Source organism: Schistocerca nitens, chromosome 5 (assembly GCF_023898315.1).
Source record: "Schistocerca nitens isolate TAMUIC-IGC-003100 chromosome 5, iqSchNite1.1, whole genome shotgun sequence".
Classification (NCBI taxonomy): domain Eukaryota; kingdom Metazoa; phylum Arthropoda; class Insecta; order Orthoptera; family Acrididae; genus Schistocerca; species Schistocerca nitens.
Window position 1 is genome coordinate 230,865,799 of NC_064618.1, and position 22,370 is coordinate 230,888,168.

At 43.7% G+C, this 22,370-nt stretch overlaps 1 protein-coding gene across 1 annotated transcript in view; it reads right to left on the bottom strand.

Annotated features, from left to right (window-relative positions):
- LOC126260358 (serine protease 48-like) overlaps window positions 1-22,370 on the bottom strand; it is a 176,966-nt gene that overhangs the window by 81,520 nt on the left and 73,076 nt on the right. The window contains exon 3 of the mRNA XM_049957685.1: window positions 111-222. Coding sequence (XP_049813642.1) covers window positions 111-222 — 112 coding nt within the window. The remainder of the gene's footprint in view (window positions 1-110; window positions 223-22,370) is intronic.

Below are 22,370 nucleotides of genomic sequence, written 5' to 3' on the forward strand. Positions count from 1 at the left end.
CAGCATAACTGTTATGGAAGCATAAGGCCACGAAAGGAAGGTAACTTGTGGTTTACCATGCCATTTAGTGCGTGTACGGACGCTTGGCTAGGAGGCCTGAGAGTACTTACGGCAGTTCCCGCAGAGCCTGTTACTCGGCCTCACTGCTCCGGCAGACAGCAGCAGACTCAGCAGACCGCGTTCCCCTCCTCCCACATTGTGTTGTGGTTTTGCAGGGATCTCCTGAAACAGCGTGCCAAATCAGAGTTACACTTGTCCATGCCAGCATCTGCCAACTAAAGAGAATTATGAAGTGAGAGGGCCTTTATCTTACAAGGGGAGGCCACGACGTTCGGATCACGGATGTACTTTGTACACCTTTAGAAGGCCGTTAAAACAACATAATGCGCAAGCAGCAAGGTGCACTACTCTGGAAATTCCGAGAAAATCGGAAGTAAAGTTACAAGTGTCTATTGCGTAACTGAAGTATCTGTGGGTGGGGGCCGAGCATTAGAGATCATAGTGATCAAATGGTTAGCCTAGAAGCTTCGTGAGACGACCATATATGTGCCGACGGTTCGAATCCCACTCAAACCTTCATTTTTGTAGGACTAGTGTAAATTGTATGATATTCAAAAAATTTGCACCTACACTATTCGTTCTTGCTACCTTAGCAACGTCACACCACTATGCAGGTTAATTGCCAAATGGGGCCTGCCTCTGTGTCTGCAGCTCGAAGCGTCGAGGTGCAAAAGTAGTTCGGGTACCTTACCATATAGCATGTATAAGGGATTTCGCAAATCACGACAGGCATACGTTTTCAGGAAAATTCTACGCGTTTCTTCATTTACCTGTTGATAGCTATAAATATGTTTGTTCTAATAATTAAATTTAATTAAAAATAGTAAGTAGTCAAAAACATGAAATTCACCAAAACTTCGTGCAAACACACGTTTTTTTAAAAATTATATACGTAACATGTCATATAAATTAAATAATATGATTAATGATGAAAAAACTATATATTGAAAATTAAGTTTGAGCGGAAGTCGAATCGGCACCTAAAACACGTTTGTATTGCAGCAGGAACGCTAACCTTTCTTTTTTTTCTTTGTTGATCTCATATTGTTCGTTCTGTTTGTTCGGGGCGGACGTCCCATGACGCTTGTTCGAGGTAATCGTTCATCCATTAACTCAGATTTTTTTTTTTTCGTTTCAGAGGGCAGCTGTCCCTCTTACTGAACACGCTTTTGTTTTATTAATCTCATTTTGTTCGTAACTGATCGTTGTATTTGTTCGGAGCGGACGTCCTATGACACTTTTTGAAGTTCATCGTTGATACATTAACTCATTTTTTTTTTATTACAGAGGGCAGCTAACCCGCTGACCGAACACGCTGAGCTACAGTGCCGCCGGCACTCTAAGCTACCGAGCCAGCGTCCACGTGATCAATATGAAGTTTCGGCACCTGCCCACAGATACATCAGTTACAGTTACATAATAGACGCTTGAAACTTCTCTTGCGATTTTCTCGGGATTGTCAGAGTAGTGCACCTTACTACTTGCACGATGTGTTGTTTTAATGGCAGGAAGGAAAGCGTCACAGTACAAGAAAAAATATTTCTCTTTGTAATTTGTTACCCAGCTTCAAACCTGAAATTGAAACGTTCTCTGAAGTCTTGGAATCCCAGGGACCGATATCTTGCCAGTGTTGATAACAGGCAAAAATCATCGAGACTGTGGTGTCACCGCCAGACACCACACTTGCTAGGTGGTAGCCTTTAAATCGGCCGCGGTCCGTTAGTATACGTCGGACCCGCGTGTCGCCACTGTCAGTGATTTCAGACCGAGCGCCGCCACACGGCAGGTCTAGAGAGACGTCCTAGCACTCGCCCCAGTTGTACAACCGACTTTGCTAGCGATGGTTCACTGACAAATACGCTCTCATTTGCCGAGACGATAGTTAGCATAGCCTTCAGCTACGTCATTTGCTACGACCTAGCAAGGCGCCATTACCAGTTTATTTTGAGATTATAATTCATGTATCAACAAGAGTGATGTTCTCCAATTGTGGATTAAAGTTAAGTATTCCAAGAGTTTCGTACTTTATTTATTAGACTCAACTCCTTTAACTGTTCCAGACCTCACGCCAGTCTGCGTGAGCTTAAACGCGTGCATTTCGGCCTCCTCTAGCAACACGGTGTTGGCTCTTCTGCCAACACATCAGAGACCCTCATTGATTCTGCGTTTACTTAAATCTGTGGTTCACTTGTTAGACAGATGAGCAGCGCTGGGACATGTCCGAAAGAACAGATGCCATTGGTGACCGTGCAGCTCTCTAGAATGAAATTAAAATTAAATCGATACGATTATCTGCTGACGGGCATTGATATACAACTGGGACAATTGAAAATGTGTGCCCCGACCGGGACTCGAACCCAGGATCTCCTGTTTACATGGTAGATGCTCTATCCATCTGAATGGTATTTTAATTCTAGAGAGCTGCACGGTCACAAATGGCATCTGTTCTTTCGGACATGTCCGGAAGAACAGATCCCATCTTCATATCGTCAAAGGTTAACCCGCTGAGGACCTTCTTCAGTGCGGGGGTCTCACGGGAAGCGTGCCGGCGATAAGTCCCTGCAGTCACACTATCCTCTGTGCCCTCGGTGGCTCAGATGGACAGAGTGTCTGCCATGTTTGTTGTTTATTCCTACTAATAATACTTCGATGGTACCCAAAAGCTACACTACATGTACTTTTATGTGTCACTTATTTCCACCATGAGTCGCTTGTCAGTTTCCTGTCACAGAAAAAGGACCATAGGTATTCAACAAGTTTAATCTGTTTTAAATCATTTTTCTATTAACTTTGTCACGTGCTGCTATTCTGTCTCAGTACCTGTGGTTTCAACTATATTCATTTTCTCTTCATTACAATCTGACAAAGACTTATTTATTACACTCGGGAGAGTGCAGTTTCTCTGGACATTCTGTACTAGATCCGCCGTGCTATCGGTTTCATTAGTGTCTTATTACTTCCACATCAGAACTCATCACGCATGGAGACACATCAGAACTCATCACGCATTATCCACTTAAAATCACTCCTAAGACTACTTTATTGGGGCAAGCCGCAGTAAGGCTATAGCTCTCCATTCTCACTTCCGAGGCTCAGCTGGCGACTTTCTCGTTTTTTATGTGATGGTTCTATTATTCATAGACTGCGCCAACAATTAATAACAAAAGGCTTGCCATCCATAAGGTCCAGCTGAGGACATCCAAAGGTTAGGACGCGCGGCGATAACAGATTTTGCTGTTGCACACTAGCACTGGAAATGAGACCACAACTTCATGTTGAGTAACACGCGGCACTGCTGTACATCTTCGTCCACGCCGACACTCCGCAAAACACTTTTCGGAATGTATTTTTGGTACCATTCTGATTTCCCCCCCTGTTCTACTCCTTTTGCGAACGGTACAAGTGAATAGCGTCAGTAAGCGTCCGTCTGAGTAGAAATGCTCTGATATTCTCGTCATGGTCAATTCGCGAGGTATATGTGGGAGGACGTCTGCTCCCGGAACTGTACACCTACATCTACACTCCCCAGGCGTCCTTATGGTGCTTGGCGGAGAGCGTTTTATGTACCACTGTTACTTCCTCTCTTTCCTGTTCCAGTCGCGAATGGCGTGCGCGAAGAACGAGTGTTAGTAAGTTACTCTGTCAGCTCGAATCTCTCTAATTTTGCTTTCATGGTCTTTTTACGCAGTACGTTCTGTTTGTTTACGTTGAGGGTCAAATGCTAATCCCTGCACCATGCATCGATCTTCTGCAGGTCTTCTTGTATTTCGCTACATTTTCTAGTGCTGCGACCTGTCTATATACGACACCATCATCCTCTAAAAGCCTTATCCACTACGTCATTTTGGTCCTCTAACGCGAATTCTTTACAGACGAATGGAAAAACTGGTAGAAGCGGACCTCGGGGAAGATCAGTTTGGATTCCGTAGAAATGTTGGAACACGTGAGGCAATACTGACCTTACGACTTATCTTAGAAGAAAGATTAAGAAAAGGCAAACCTACGTTTCTAGCATTTGTAGACTTAGAGAAAGCATTTGACAATGTTGACTGGAATACTCTCTTTCAAATTCTGAAGGTGGCAGGGGTAAAATACAGGGATCGAAAGGCTATTTACAATTTGTACAGAAACCAGATGGCAGTTATAAGAGTCGAGGGGCATGAAAGGGAAGCAGTGGTTGGGAAAGGAGTGAGACAGGGTTGTAGCCTCTCCCCGATGTTATTCAATCTGTATATTGAGCAAGCAGTAGAGGAAACAAAAGAAAAATTCGGGGTAGGTATTAAAATTCATGGAGAAGAAGTAAAAACTTTGAGGTTCGCCGATGACATTGTAATTCTGTCAGAGACAGCAAAGGACTTGGAAGAGCAGTTGAACGGAATGGACAGTGTCTTGAAAGGAGGATATAAGATGAACATCAACAAAAGCAAAACGAGGATAATGGAATGTAGTCAAATTAAATCGGGTGATGCTGAGGGAATTAGATTAGGAAATGAGACACTTAAAGTAGTAAAGGAGTTTTGCTATTTAGGGAGTAAAATAACCGATGATGGTCGAAGTAGAGAGGATATAAAATGTAGACTGGCAATGGCAAGGAAAGCGTTTCTCAAGAAGAGAAATTTGTTAACACCGAATATAGATTTAGGTGTCAGGAAGTCGTTTCTGAAAGTATTTGTATGGAGTGTAGCCATGTATGGAAGTGAGACATGGACGATACCTGTTTGGACAAGAAGAGAATAGAAGCTTTCGAAATGTGGTGCTACAGAAGAATGCTGAAGATAAGGTGGGTAGATCACGTAACTAATGAGGAGGTATTGAATAGGATTGGGGAGAAGAGAAGTTTGTGGCACAACTTGACTAGAAGAAGGGACCGGTTGGTAGGACATGTTTTGAGGCATCAAGGGATCACAAATTTAGCATTGGAGGGCAGCGTGGAGGGTAAAAATCGTAGAGGGAGACCAAGAGATCAATACACTAAGCAGATTCAGAAGGATGTAGGTTGCAGTAGGTACTGGGAGATGAAGAAGCTTGCACAGGATAGAGTAGCATGGAGAGCTGCATCAAACCAGTCTCAGGACTGAAGACCACAACAACAACAACAACAACAACAACAACACTGCGTTGGGGTACGTCTGAAGTTACTTTTACGTCTGCAGTTTTCTTTCCGTTAAGAACGGTATGCTGTGTTCTGTTTGCTAGTAATTCTTCAACCCAGTCACACAGCCGATTTTATTTTCCTTACGCTCATATTTTGTTCACAAGGTGACACTGCGAAACTCTATTGAACGCTTTCTGAAAGTCAGAGAAAACAACATCAACAGGCACCTAATGCTTCCCGTGTCTCGTAGACGAATAGAGCGACCTGCGATTATTCTTTAGGAATCCATGTTGATTCCTACAGTGGAGATTTTCGGTCTCCAGACATGTCATAAGGTTAGAATTTAAAAATAAAAAAAAAATCCGGAATTGTACAACAGACTGATGTCAACGATATAGGCCTAAATTTTATTGCGTCCGTATGATGAATCTTCTTGAAAACCGGAATGACCTGTACTTTTTTCCAATCGACAGGGACGCTTTGGCGCTCCAGCAACTTACGTTACGCCTCTGCTAGAAGAGGAGCAAGTACTTTCGACTAGTCAATGTAGAATCGCAGTGGTCTTCCATCAGGTCCTGCGACCTTTCCTCTGTTGAGCAATTTCAGTTGATTTTCTATCCCGTTGTCACTTATTTCGGCATCTGTGATTTTGACGTTCGTACGACGATTCAAACAGGAACTGCGATACGATCTTCACCAGTGACACAGTTTTGGGAAAAAAAAGGTTTAGTATTTCAGGCTTGTCTCCGTCATCCTCCGTTTCGAAACCATTATGGTCTGAGTGTCTGGACAGATGCCTTCGTAACAGCATACTTCTCCACGGCGTACAACGCCTGCCTTGTAGTGTCTGTCATAGTAGTTAAGCACCTCTGTGACGCTAAACGAACTGGCGACGAAACGCGCCGCTTCCCCTAAGAATCTCCTACATCTCGTCTATTAATTCCAACTGGTAAGCATCCTAGACTGACGAGCAGTAACCTGTTAGCTACTGCATTCCTGGATGAATTGTATTTACTTAAATTTCCTCCAGTTATAAACTACTTCTTTTTGTGCGTGAGTTATGTTGCCGGAGGATTCTAGGATAATTCTAATGAATATATCGGTCTGGCATCTGCTTTCCCTAGAGATTTACTAGATAGCGTGTCCTACGCTTGTTCTCCCTCATCTGGAGTATTGCTGTGCGATGTGGTATCCGCATCAGATATGACTGACGGAGGACATCGAAAATGCTCAAACAACAAAAGCTCGTTTTGCGTTATCACAAAATAGGGGAGAGAGTCACGGACATGATACACGAATTGTGGTGGCAGTCATTAAAGGCGTTTTTCCGCTGTGGCAGGTCCTTCTCATCAAATTTCAATCATCAGCTTTCTCGACACACTGTGAAAATACTTTTTTGGTGTTCAACTGCAAAGGTAGAAATGATCATCATAATATAATAAGGGAAATGAGAGTTCACGAGCAAAGATTTAAGAGTTCGTGTTTCCCGTGCGCTGTTCGATAGTGAAACGGTAGAGAAGTAAATTAAAGATGGTTTTACGAACCCTCAGCCAGGCACTTCAATGTGAATTGCAGAATAATCATGTAGAAGTAGATGTAAATGTACTGTTCTATGCAGGCGTTCCACTTAATTTTTCTGTGGACTGGTATTTTTGCTATTTTATGCTTGCTCCTGTTCCTGGTCATTCAATGTCAATTATGCACTCGATCAACGATGGACTTTTCCGTCTGTCTCTGCACAATACGTTGCATTCATTTATGCTGACGGTTAATTGCTAGTAGCTATTGATACAATCAACTAATGCGAGGAGAATGATTGATGCATGTGATACGTATACGAGGCAATCAGTTACGTTTAAATCGTTAACCTCTAGTCTCTTTTCTATTATACGTATCTGTATGTGCACAGGACTACAAATAAATACACAACTGTTCTCGTTATGAACGAGTACCACTTATCTTATAAACTAACAACATACATGTATCAGCGTTTTATTAGTCATCAAATATTTATAAAGAAATCTCTCATAACGTGTATCGAAAAAAATATAGATTGTACTGTTGGCACTGATGTCCAAACATCCAGAATATGGTGTCTGTTGGACACCGATAGGGAAGAAATCAGTCGTGATCTACAGCGATTCGAAGAAACTACATATATCAGAAAAAGTTTTGCATCACCCCGGTTCCCAGAACTCATGAAGACAGACGTTGACTGTGGATATTGTATCACAGACACAGTCCCTGTGACTGTTCAGAGATGTCAGTAAACCCGCCCAAAGACGTCAAGAACCATGCATGAGGAGCGCCTATTACACGGAGGGGGTCCTATAGTTCTCCGTTCCACTCATTCCAACATGAAGAACGTACATGGCTCGTGTTGTCTGTAGTTCAACCATGCCTAGGCGGTAAATACCGCGGTTCGGTTGCATCCGCATTGTTACTTTGTGCCAGGAAGGGCTCTCAACAAGGAAAGTGTCCATGCGTCTCGGAGTGAACCAAAGCGATGCTTTTCGGACATGGAGGAGATACAGAGAGACAGGAACTGTATTAGAGGTACCGGTGTGTACAGCTATCTCCACCATTACCTCTGAAGGTCTCGCTGTATGGTGGTACAACATGCAGTTTGTGGTTTTCATGAGCAATAAAAAGGGCGGAAATGGTGTTTATGTTGATCTCTATTCCAATTTTCTATACAGGTTCCGGAACTCTCGGAACCGAGGTGATGCAAAACTTCTTTTGATGTGTGTACGTAAAACGTACATCATGATGCCAAGGTGCTATAGGAAGCCTATTCGTCTGGTATGCGAGACCAGTGTTAGAAGCTCTGTACATTTCAACTAACAACATCACAACTGATAGAAATGAATTTGTTGATCACTCAGTCACAAGTAATTTCGTGACCATAAAGTCACATCTTCAGGTGAAAACCACGTGAACCTTAAATTGTGATAGGATCTCCAAGAGGGTGAATAATAGAGGTCCCCATTTTCCTGCTTCAAAGTGGCGTGTAAAATAACACACCCGTCATCGATAAACTAACCGAGGCAAGGGGAGTGACTTAGCCACAGGTGAAGCGACCAGGACAAAGACCCAATACATGGTGTTTGCTCACTCTACGTATTTTCTATCTCCACTATAATTCTCATTCGCGGATGCTCCTCCAGCAGGATTGTATGAAATAATTCAGGCCGTTAGGTGTGTTACTCGGAGATGGAGAGGTTGACATCAAAGCATTCACAAAACTGACGACGGAAAGAAGATATGACTGTATTGTGAGGTTGTTTGCAGTTCACAGACGTAACCTCACAGTGCTGTCTGCAACTCTTGACTGCTACAATGCATTCTTAGGAGACGTTCATACACTATGTGATCAAAAGTATCCAAACACCAACAAAAACAAACGTCTGCATATTAGGTGCATTGTCCTGTCATCTACTGCCAGGTACTCCAAATCAGTGATCTCAGTAGTCATTAGACATCGTGAGAGAGCAGAATGGGGTGCTCCGCGGAACTCACGGACTTCGCATGTGGTCAGGTGATTTGGTGTCACTTGTGTCATATGTCTATATGCGAGATTTCCACACTCCTAAACATCCCTAGGTCCACTGTTTCCGATATGATAGTGACGTGGAAACGTGAGGGAACATGTAGAGCATAAAACCGTATAGGCCGACCTCGTCTGTTGACTGACAAAGACTGCCGACATTTGAAGAGTGTCGTAATGTGTAATAGGCAGACATCTATTCAGACCATCACACAGTAATTCCAAACTGCATCAGGATCCACTGCAAGTACTATGACAGTTATTCGCGAGGTGAGAAAACTTGGATATCATGGTGGCGCGGCTGCTCATAAGCCGCACATCACGCCGGTAAATGCCAAACGACGCCTCGCTTGGTGTAAGGAGCGTAAATATTGGACGATTTAACAGTGGGAAAACGGTGTGTGGAGTGAGGAATCACGGTACACAATGTGGCGATCCCATGGCAGGGTGTGAGTGCGGCGGATGCTCGACGAATGTCATCTGCCAGCGTGTGTAGCGCCAACGGTAAAATTCGGAGGCGGTGGTGTTACGGTGTGGTCGTGTTCTTCATGGAGGGGCTTGCAGCCCTTGTTCTCTTGCGTGGCACTATCACAGCACAGGCCTACATTGATGTTTTAAGCACCTTCTTGCTTCCCACTGTTGAAGAGCAATTCGGGGATGGCGATTGCATATTTCAACACGATCGACCACCTGTTCATAATGCACGGCCTGTGGCGGAATTGTTACACGACAGCCGGCCGGTGTGGCCGTGCGGTCTAGGCGCTTCAGTCTGGAACCGCGTGACCGCTCCGGTCGCAGGTTCGAATCCTGCCTCGGGCATGGATGTGTGTGATGTCCTTAGGTTAGTTAGGCTTAAGTAGTTCTAAGTTCTAGGGGACTGATGACCACAGATGTTAAGTCCCATAGTGCTCAGAGCCATTTGAACCATTTTTTTGTTACACGACAATAACATCCCTGTAGTGGACTGGCCTGCACAGAGTCCTGACATGAATGCTATAGAACACCTTTGGGATTGTTTTGGATCACCGACTTCGTGCCAGGCCTCACCGACCGACATCGATACCTCTCCTAAGTGCAGCACTCCGTGAAGTATGGGCTGCCGTAGGCCGCGGTGGCTGAGCAGTTCTAGGCGCTTCAGTCCGGAACCGCGCTACTGCTACGGTCGCCGGTTGGAATCCTGCCTCGGGCATGGATGTGTATGATGTCCTTAGGTTAGTTAGGTTTAAGTAGTTCTAAGTTCTAGGGAACTGATGACCTCAGATGTTAAGTCCCATAGTGCTCAGAGCCATTTTTTGAATGGGCTACCATTCCCCTGGAAACCTTCCAGCGCCTGATTGAACGTATGCCTGCGAGAGTGGAAGCTGTCAACAAGGGTAAGGGTGGGCCAACACCATATTGAATTCCAGAATTTCCGATGGAGGGCGCCACGAACTTGTAAGTCATTTTCAGCCAGGTGTCTGGATACTATTGATCGCATAGTGTAATTCACTTAAAGGCTCTTTGACGCAACAACACGGCAAAGCGCCGCAACGGTAAAGATGCTGCATTCAATTTCGAGAGGGCGAGATTTCAAATGCAGAGCTGGCCATCCAGATTTAGTTTTTTCGTGGTTTTCCTAAATCGGTCAAGGCAAATGCTGGGATGGTTCCTCTGAAGATTGCACGTCCGATGTCCTTCTCCCGCCTTCCTTAATCCGACCTTGTGGTCCATCACGTTCAGTTGCTTTTCTTTTCGACGTAGGCGTAAGTATGTAATTACGTGAGGCGTCGTGTGGAGACGCGAGAGAGCCGTCGTCGTCGGCAGCCGCGGGCGCTGACACAGATCGCAGGCCGGCGCTTCGCGGGCCCGCTGCCCCTCTGCCCCTCCCGCGATTAGCGGTCGCCGGCGAAAGCGCCGCAGCGCCGCCTACACGGGTCGCCGCCTCCCATGGTCTGATTCCTTCTTTCTTTCTTCACCTCCAGCAGACGACACTCCTTGCCAGCGAGTCGCTAATATTCTCGCGCTGAATCCGCGGGACGACGCCGTAATCTTCTGTTGCAGCATATAAATCTAATTATCCTACCGGGAAGATTGCACTCCGAAACTAATATGGTGCAACGCTCACTGTATAGTTCTCTTATATATACAGGGTGGTCCATTGATAGTGGCCGGGTCAAATATCTCACGAAATAAGCATCAAACGAAAAAACTACAAAGAACGAAACTCGTCTAGCTTGAAGGGGGAACTCGCATTCGGGAGGACGACGGTTCAATCCCGTCTCCGGCCATCCTGATTTAGGTTTTCCGTGATTTCCCTAAAATCGCTTCAGGTAAATGCCGGGATGGTTCCTTTGAAAGGGCACGGCCGATTTCCTTCACCATCCTTCCCTCACCCGAGCTTGCGCTCCGTCTCTAATGACCTCGTTGTCGACGGGACGTTAAACACTAATCTCCTCCTCCTCCCTCCTTGAAGGGGGAAACCAGATGACGCTATGGTTGGCCCGCTAGATGGCGCGGCCATAGGTCAAACGGATATCAACTGCGTTTTTTTTTTAAGTAGGACCCCCCATTTTTTATTACATATTCGTGTAGTACGTAAAGAAATACGAATGTTTTAGTTGGACCACTTCTTTCACTTTGTGATAGATGGAGCTGTAATAGTCACAAACATTTGGCTCACAATTTTAGACGAACAGTTGGTAACAGGTAGGTTTTTTAAATTAAAATACAGAACTTAGGTACGTCTGAACATTTTATTTCGAGTGTTCCAGTGTGATACATGTACCTTTGTCAACTTATCATTTCTGAGAACGCATGCTGTTGCACCGTGATTACCTGTGAGTACCACATTAATGCAATAAATCCTCAAAATGATGTTCGTGAACCTCAATGAATTTGGCAATATGGTCCAACTAAAACATTCATATTTCTTTACATACTACACGAATATGTAATAAAAAATGAGGGTTCCTATTTTAAAAAACGCAGTTGATATCCGTTTGACCTATGGCAGCGCCATCTAGAGGGCCAACCATAGAGCCATCTAGTTTCCCACTTGAAGCCAGACAAGTTTTGTTCTTTGTAGTGTTTTCGTTTATTTCGTGAGATATTTGGCCCGGTCGCGATCAACGGACCAACGGACCACCCTGTATATACATATATATATATATATATATATATATATATATATATATATATATATAGGCTTATTTATCGATTGTCATTTTGTGTTTGTCGCTCACAGTTGCTATTTGAATCTCCACATTGTCATTTTGTCATTTGGAGATAGTGAGGGGAACTGTGGACGCTAGAAAATGGAAATTGGAACATTTCCGACATCCATTTGTTTGAGTTCATTAGAGGGATGACAGCAGCGGAGGCAGCCAGGAACGTTTGCGCCTTGTATAGGAATGATGCTGTTGAACAGAGCACGGCAAAAATGGTTTTCCCGTTTCAAAGACGATCGTTTGACACTAGTGATTCTCCATGTTCAGGAACACCTTCGGGGTGTGACGAAGATAGTTTAAGTGCATTAATCCACAATAATCCACGTCAGCGTACTCGAGAAGTGTCAAACATAGTGAGCTGTGATCATTCCAACATCGTGCGACATTTTCATGCAATGGAGAAGGATCAAAAATCGGGTGTGTGGATACCGCACGCTCCAAGCCTAAATCACAAAGATCAGCGGGTGGCCATATGTGCACCTCTGCTTGCTCGTCACCAATTGGCTCGAGAACAACACCGACCATTCCTATCCTGTATCGCTACTGGTGACGATAAATGGTGTCTTTATGACAACATAAGGAATGGTTCAACCCCAACACAACAGCGACTCTCCGTACAAAGACTTTCATGTATCCACAAAAGATAATGTTATGCATCTGATGGAACAGCGACAGTGTGGTGTACTACGAATTGCCTCCCTGAGGCGTGACCATCACTGCTGACAATTGCTTTTTTCATTTTATTTTATCGAATGGATAGGGCCCCCGTCGGGCAGACCGCTCGCCGGGAGCCGGTCTTTCAATTTGACGCCACTTCGGCGACCTGCAGTCGATGAAGATGAAAGACTGATGATGACGACAGCAGAACACCCAGTCCCTGGGCGGAAAAAATTCCCCGATCCAACCGGGAATCGAACCCGGGCCCAGAGGATTGACAATCCGTCACGTTGACCATTCAGCGGAGATGTCTTGCGGACTCAGTCCACGAACAACGACCAGGGAGATTGCGTGAAATGATGCTACTCCACCAAACGCCCGCCCGCATTCTGCTAGACTGACAAAAATTTTATACAGGATTTGGTTTTGGATATCATTCCACACACACCTTATTCACCTGATGTTGCGCCCTCAGATTTTCACCTTTTCCGCTCTCTATCGAACAACCTTGAAAGAAGTTCCTTCCAGATGAAAATGCGCTTCGATTATGGCTCGACGAGATCTTTGCCTGAAAACCACGTGATTTTTGCAGCCGCAGAATCGAAAAGTTACCCCTGCGTTAGCAGAATGTTGTAAATATATATTATAATATAATAAATTATATATTTCGAACGTCCCTGTTATGTATATCTGTTGTGTTTATTAAACTTATGGAAAAACGCTACGAACTTATGCATCAACCTGATACTTGCCTTACGTATGCACTCTTAGAGGTGACCAATGCACACAATCTCCAATACAATAAAGCACTAAAGCCGGTAGCAACACGGAGGGTTCCACTAAGCTGTGGCCGCCTGTATCTTCCTATGAAGTCTCTATAGCAGATTACTCACTCATAGTCTGACTTGTCAATTATAATCACAGTACGCAGCGTCAGTGCAAGACATAGCTTCAAATGGCAAATTATTCCAGTTCTTATCAAGAATGGAGAATCCATTTCTCTTTATGGGTAGAATCAACAGAACAAATAGCTCACCCTAGGCCACAGCTTCCGTGCTTTGGATAGGCTCAAGTACAGAAGTGCCAAAAGCTATAAGTAAGTTCGTAAAGTGCTGATGGTAAATGTCACTGTGCTGAAAAAGAGACGTAGGATCATTTCCCCACACCGAAATGAAGGACTGTTGAACTGAAGGCTTGTCCCTAACAAAACAATGATGCAATTCAAGTCGCGGAAAACAGAAGAATTATTTAGTTTACTATTGTATTGGGAAAGTAAGTAGTAACCACTGAATAGTCAACCGCGTTCATAACGAATTCTCATCCTGCAACCTATGACATCGAAACGCACGCTCCACGAACGACGAATATTTGAGACCGCGCTTATGGATAAATGTGAGCGTAGGCTTCCACGGCCGTTGTTACTATCAATAAAATTCTTACTGACGGCATTGTCAATATACAGGGTGATTCTTTTTAACGTTTAAAAACCCGGAAGCGACGTAGATGACGCTGAGACAAGTAGTTAAATATAAAATACATGGGGTCGCAAATTTCGGGAAATACCCCAAAAATGGATGGGAAATGTTGAACATCACTAAATGTTGAACGTCACTAAATGGCGTACCTCGCCGCGCGTGCATCGGTTGGGCTTGTGCGTAAAGGCTGATTGAGCGATACAGCCGGCCGCGGTGGCCGAGAGGTTCTAGGCGCTTCAGTTCGGAACCGCACTGCTGCTACGGTCGCAGGTTCGAATCCTGTTTCGGGCATGGATGTGTGTGATGTCCTTAGATTAGTTAGGTTTAAGTAGTTCTAAGTCTAGGGGACTGATGACCTCTGATGTTGAGTCCCATAGTGCTTAGAGTCATTTGAACCGTTTGAGCGATGCAATACTTTCATTCGACCAAACGGTGCAAATTTCTAACACCTTTTGTAAATGTGACCTGTCGTAAACGTAGAAGTTACAAAATTATTGTCCTCGCTGTAACCAAGTAAAAGCTATGATTATTTTGTGTTTCCTTTCTCTTGTCTCTTCGATTTTTATTTTCAGTCATTACTTAGTAAAGCAAACGCTGGTCATTTACTGCTAACGACGCAATTCAGAAACTTATCTACTTGTGAGGCAATACGGTAGATTTATGCTGTACTGCACTTTGCAATAAAACAGCGGATTTCACGAGACCGGTAAATAAAGTAATATATATTACCTCACTGTAAACACATAACTGTCTAACACAATGATGAAAATATTGCCTGCCAGACGCAAGACTCGAGCCCTGAATCCCAACACGCCGACGGGAATGCTAGGGTTGGAGTGGCCGGCTGCGACAGACCGATGAGCTCAACCGTTGCACGGACGGCGAAGTACGTCATGTGATGACGTCACACGTTCAACATATATCATCCACTTTTGAGGTATTTCCCTACATCTTCGGCCCCAAACGTCTTATATTAGTTGCCTCAGCGTCATCTACGTCGCTTCACGGGGCTTCAAACGTTAGTAAGAACCACCCTGTACAAAAATATTCCAGGGTACGCGACCGCATTGTAACCATTAGTACGCGAAAGACCCTGAGGAAGACGATTTGCAACAGTGGCCGAAACGTCAGAAAATTTTTTTTATTGACAATGTAGTTACATACCATGGAAAATTTTATTGGTGGGCTCATATGGATAGTTTCGTTAGTTATTTCGAGACCTCCAGATACTGATATGGCAGTTAATTCTATATATGCTTCAACCACAAAAGACTCACTTTATCTAAACAAGGGATGATGTTACGTCGTTAACGCTATGTGCTGCCGATAGCTAAGGCTTTGTACGGTGCATTCGTTAGTGCCTTCAATCCAGACCTATGCAGTTGAGGTTTGCAGTGATTTACACAAACACTTCACGTTTGATTCTCCACCAGTGACCATCGACGTGGTTCTCATTGTCTGGATGCCACATTTCCACACCTATGCTACGTGTCTGCTCCAATTCCGAAATTAATCTGGACAGAAAACGGCCATGGCGTCGTTCAAATGCCTCTATGCACTATGGGACTTAACATCTGAGGTCATCAGTCCCCTAGACTTAGAACTACTTTAACCTAACTAGCCTAAGGACATCACACATATCCATGCCCAAAGCAGGTTTCGAACCTGCGACCGTAGCAGCAGTGCGGTTCCGGACTAAAGCGCCTAGAACCGCTCGGCCACAGCGGCCGGCTGCCAAGGCGTGCCATCAAACTAATCGCAGGTCTACACTGTTCAGTAACATTTCTGTCAGTACATGCCAAAAGCCTGAATAACTACCTGTTGCAGCCTGGACCACCACGAGCAGTGCAGGAAGAGAGACAGTGAGCTTCTGAAGGGTGCTGACAGGGATTTGGAACCTTCAGCTGCCGCGAATACTTCCGGGTTGTATGGCCATGGTCCATGGAACTCTTCTATCCCAGAAGAGTTCTATGGACCACGGCCATACAACCCTGAAGAATTCTCGGCAGCTGAAACATCCGGTCGTGAAAGCTTTCATTGTATGATGTGGAACCATGCCGACTCCAGTTCCGTGGCCAGCAGCGATAGGTTTCACGGTTGAGAATCCACGGCGCGAACAGCCAGATAGAGGTGGTCCCAAGGATTCCTTTAATTTAAGTCCGGTGAGTCTGTTAGCCAAGGGAGTACGGTAAACTCATCCTGAAGCCCTTCGAACCACGCACGTACACTGTGAGATGTGTGACGCTTTGCATTGTCCTGCTGGTAAACACCATCGTGCCGAGGAAAATAAACTGCATGTAGGTCCGAACTTGGTCCTCAAGTATCCATTGTGCCTTCCAGGATGACATTACCCACGGAATGCCCTCCGGCTGGGAAAGGCCACCTGCCGCCACTCAACTGGCGTCCAGGTGCGCTACTGGCATGCAAATTCCAGCCTTTTTTCCCTTTTGAACAACGATCAGCATGGGTGCATGAACCACGAGTCTGTTACGCAGGCCCATGCGCAGCAACGTTCACTGAACAGTCGTTCAGGAGACACTGTTAGTGGCCCATTGGTTGATCTGTGCGGTCAGTTGTTCACCAGTTGCTCGACTGGCCCACATCTGCACAACTGTCGCTCAGTCCTGTTATCTAACGCCCATGGTGCACCACAGTTACCTCGGCGCCAGTTTTGGATAGTGCCATTTTGTCATGCATGGTATGCTTCATCCAAGGGGGCGCGTGAGCAGTTGACGGACAGCCGTTTCGAAAATGCTACCACCCTTGACCCGAACGCCAGTGAGTATGCCCTTTTGGACGTCAGATAAATCGCTCCGTTTCTGCATTACAACAACGATTCGGTTGTTTTCTGCGTCCGCTTCTTCCCCGACGCGCTTTATGTACCCTTTACTGTCTGTCCTGCCACCTGCCGTCCTGACGTCGAACATAGGCAGTGGTCGCATTATGTGATTGGACCGTGCAAATTTCGAAACCACATATTACTCTTTTATTCTTGCAGATTTCGTGCATGTTTGGACATATGATAGTGCACGGATGGATGCATATTTTGAGATTTGATAGGGTAAAGAAATTTGGGCTCTGCTGATTTATGAAAAAAATACTTCCATATTAATACCATTTCTCTGCAACCAGGAACATATCTTTTCATAGAGCAATCATAAAATAAATACTGAGCTGGTGCGTTGCTGGCGCCAGTCTCCATCGATTGTCATCCCGATCGTTGTGAGTCGATTTTCGATGCCTGCTTGTCTTCGCATCTTTGGCGGATGGCTATTTAACTGCGGCGCGCTCGCTCTGCTGGACCTGGTCCCCGGCACGAATCCGCCCGGAGGACTTGTGTCGAGGTCCGATGAGCCGACCAGTCTGTGGATCGTTTCCCCACTCCCTGTCGCGTCTGCCCCCCCCCCCCACCCCTCTTATGGGTCCCCATCCTCCATCAGCTCCTTTCCCGGTTCCCCCCTTCGCTTTTACTCTCCTCTCCCCCCTTTTTTGTTTTCCCATCATCTGTCCAGTTTCCCCCCACCTGCTCTCGGCTGTGGTATGTCACATTTGCCAACTTTTTAGTGCAGTGTTCCAGTGACTATTCAGTGTTGTTCGTCTTTCTCGTGTTGCGAACAGAAACCATGCTGTCGCTAGGTGCGAATTTTATGTCTTTTGCGAACAGAATCCAGACTGTCGCCGTGTTTTTTAATTGTCTGTCTATTGTTTTACCTGTCTGCTTCGTATGTATTTTATTAGCATCATCATCCCTCTGTTCTTTGTTTTAAGTTCCACGATTTCTTTTCGCCATGTTACTCTTTAAGTCTCCGATTTTATCGCCTGTTTTTATTATTTATTCTCTACCTGGGGCCTGAGTTCGGGTATCAGCTGTGTGAGCGTCAGTGACGTGTGGCGAGTGGCAGAGTTGGTACGACGGAGGAGCGTGGGCAGCTGCTGAGGGCGTGTTTAGCCGTTGGAATGCAGATCCTCTGCCGACGGTGAGTGGGATTTCCTTGAGATATGAAGGACAGATTTTCTTCGCATCTGTTAAATGTTACTCAAGTTATTTGTCACTGTATTTGGTCTGACCGCCTGATACGTTGACGGCATTTAAGGGAGTGCACAACAAATAGGCATGAAGCCGTGCTTAATGCGTAGCTAGAGGTCATACCAAGTAGTGCGTAAGTCTGTGCCTGCCGTTCGAGAGCGGGCCGAAATAATCTTCCCTATTTCCTTTTTCTATGTTATTATTCTGTTCGTTCCAGAGAATAGGCTAATCAAATTTTAAGAGCCGTTACTGGGCAAGTGGTCACGTAGGTTAGTTCTGCTTGGGTTCATTTTGTGCCGTCTATAATTAAAGCTTTATTTATAACCAGTTGGGCAGATATGTTTTGTGTATTTGATGCGCCAGAATGGTGTCTGCCTCTGATGTGTTTATGTTTCAGATAATTGGCAGTGGTCGACGCGAGCAAACTCCGATCGGGGTATCACGGTGGAAGAGGGAAATTTAAGGACCTGGATCGGTGCCTATGGTTACTTTGTGAGTGTCCTGGACTTCCATCTTTCCGGTGGAGCGTGGTGATTTTCCGGAAGCTTAATTGTAGCTCAAAGTTGAGTGTAGTTCTACTTCTCCTTCTGGTCCGTGAATCTCCTGTATCTGTTAGAACCTTTCGATCTGCTCGCGTCCATCACTAATTTTCAACGTAAAATTGAAACGGTCCCATTTTAAGACTATTTAATATGCTATTATTATATTCTGGGGATGAAATGTATGTGAACTTCGGACCTGTAAGTAATACTAAAGAGAAGCCTAGTTGAGTGTGTTATTCTGATAATACTTTTAATTTGTTACAATTGCTTAAGATCAGTCCATGGAAGATGTCTTAGTTGTTGGAAGTAGTTTTAGAATTTGATATGAGTTATGTAAAAGCCAGTTTCTATGTAAGTCATGAAGCATGTTTAAAAGGTCTGTGTGATTCAATTATATCAGTTAAATTTGATTAACGGTGGTTTTATGAACATTGTTTTAATTAGTGAAAATTGGTCGAGTAAACTTTGAAAGATCTGTGTGTATCAAACTTAAATGCATTAATGTTTTAATGTGAGTCCTGCTGATGTTTCGGCAAGGCAGGTCCTTTTGTTATAATCATTCTTACTGTTAATTTCATTAAGAGCATGTGTTTGTCGCAAAGAAGTGTATGGCAACTACAAACTGGTTATGTGTTTAATTTCGATGTGTAGAAAGGAATAACACATCAAACACTTTTGGTTTATCTAAATGAAAGAAAAATTGTGATTTCTGCTATTGCAAATTCGATGCCAAATAATTTATATTAGGTGCGTACAGTGTAACTTTTAGCAGAATGGAAGCTGAACTCGAGTCATATGATAGACTGTTTCTTAGGGAGTCTTTAACGTCACTCATTTGAGAAAATAATGACTCAGACATAGGTAGATGAAAATATTGCCAAGATAGCGAACGCCAACTTCTTTAGACAGCTATTTATGTTCGCAATTGAATTCCATGTTTCCACAATTTAAATGTTGGCATTTTTGCTCATATTGTCAACAATAACGATAACTACCATTATTTCTAGTCAAATATGTGAGCGTCTTACTACTGGTGAGCAAGCGGTTAATAGTTTATATCTGTTTATGAATGGATAAGGGCGACAGTGGGTGCCGAGTTCGTTTCCTTGGCATAAAATGAATGTATCGTTATTACGTATTGATAAATCTCGCTACTGGTGAATTCGATATTTAACATTTGACTTTACTTAGCTACCCATCCGATAACGTGCTGGGTACAAAACCCTGTCACAAAATTTTACATCACACCACTGCAATTTTCAACACGTGCTAACGTGGTTACTTGTGAAAGAAAGTATATTAAACGTCTTTAGTGGTTAGTTAACAGGGAGATAAGGGTCTTGATTTAGCACAAAAAATTTCGTCATTTAGCTTCAAGTTCAGGTGTGCTAACTGATAGCTTACAAATCAATCGTTTGACAAATACTTGAAAGCTACTCATCATTCTAAAAGCCAAACAAGAGCAATACCGTTAGTTACATGGTTATTTAGTAAGCACGAAAGCTTCAGAAAGATGCTTAGTAACTTGTAGTTGCAGACGTTGCAACAGAGGGATCCCACATGGCGGTAAGCACAGCTGTATAATACCGAGAACTTACAACACATGAATAGTCAGCTAATATATGGATTCCTTCTACTTACATCACGCGGAAAGACCTTGGGGATAAAATTAGACAGATTCTTGCGCACACAGAGGTTTACAAGCAATCGTTCTTCCTACAAAATTTTCGCGCCTGGAGTAAAGAAGTGGGGAAATGATAGTGCTATATATAGTGCCCTGTATCGCAAACCTTAATGTGGCTGTGAAACATAGATGTAGATGAAATTATGTGTTAATCGCAGTTTATGAAATGTCTTTGTTGATGTTCGCGTTTTGTAATCAGTGTCATGTTGTTGTTTCTTCCGTTTTATTATGTGATAGCACTAGTGCCAAAGAAATCCTACGTAATAAAAATGATTTTCACGTATTTCATAGCAAAAAGAATATTATTTACTCATTCTGTTAGCGGAGTCAGGTGATACTACAGAACCTAATCGCTTCTGGAGAATAATATTTTTAGTTTGCTGTTCTTGTAAGACATAATAACCAAAATTGCTACGACAGCTACTTCAAAGGAGGGAGATATTTATATCTGATGTTCAAGTTGCAATCGGTAGCTAATTGGCCTTTACGTTTGTTGATTCAGATCCTGCCACGTCTGTGGTGCGCGAGCTTGTCCTATGGTTACAAGCTGAAGAGACATTTCGCGTTAGCAGGTGTCTTCTGCCTGCCACCAGTTTCATGGAGAATTGGCAACAATGCAGCATACATTTGGCAGCAATGTGGCCTTCACATTACTTCCTGGACTGGTGCAAAAGTTTCCTTCTAAATTCACTCACTAATGTCTTATCATTCTCATTAAATATACTGAACGATTCTCCCTTAGAGGATGATATAGAAGGTATCAAATGAATAATTTTGATTCCAGGAAGCTCGTTTCAACAGAAACTGCAGCTGGTTTCGCTATTTACGTCTCTATTTAGCTGACGAGTCTACGACTGAGGCGACAAGGAGGCGAGGTTTGTTGCATATAGCGTACGGGTAAAGTGTTTGGAAATGAAACCGCAAATTGCGCTTGCTGTCGGTTCAAATACTGTTGGCGACAATAATTCTCTAGTCCGTGGATGTATAGACACAACATTTACAGAATTGCACACATGTTAATCCCTTTTTTCTGCTTCTGTCAATAATATTGACTTAAGTGTGGCACTGAATGATTTTTTTAACTTTCTCTTGCTAATTCGTAATGATTTGGGGTATTTTGCCTTAAGAAGGCAGACCTTTTGTACCGTTATCAAGATAAGTTCTAATCAATTTTTATTACTATATTGCATAATGCGTATGGTCTTTTCGGTAATTTATTAAACATGACACACAATAATGTGGGAGATATTAATCAGCAGCCATGTAACTACCATATGATTCACAACAGTCTGACCAAGTCATCTGTAAAGCGTACACTTGACATTTAACTGCAGACATTAAAATCCCTGCATTTTGAATAGTGTTTTACCTCCAGATTTCCCATTTTACAAGCATCGTTGCTTAGCGCAAATAAATAAAGAAAAGCAACACGATTTCTGCTCTCAAATAAAGGTTTTAGCTATTAATTTAATTTTAATGTGATTAACGAAGAATTGAAGATTTCCTACATTAAATAGAAAAGTATTCCCTATACATGAAAGGAACTACATAATTACTATATTCGGGCAGATGGTTCTAAAAATGATCAAAGAGCATATACCTTTCCTTCAATCACATGTATAGTAGCAGCATAATGAAGATAATAATAGCAATGATGATAGTAACCATCGAATTATCTGGTAACCTCACACGCTGCAGTTGTATTAGTTGTCATAGAAAAAATTTCATATTAGCATCAAATCGGAGCTATGAGATTAGAATAATACCCGCATTAGAAACTAGCAGCTAATTAACCAGTTAATCGAGAGAGCCGTATTTTTTCTCAACTTTTAGGCGCATCGTCGGACACAACACAATCAGGACGTTGCCAGCTGTGAGTTGGAGTGGTCTGCTGGGTTGATCGTAGTTTGATAATTGCGGGGTATAGGTTCGATTCTCACTCATGGAGTCCATTTTTAACATTCACGAAAAGATCTAATTCACCTATGGTAACGCCAAGCCCAGAATGGTAGGTCGCACAGTGGTACGCAATCCGCATTAAACACAATATCCCTTCACTACCAACAGCGTCAGGCCC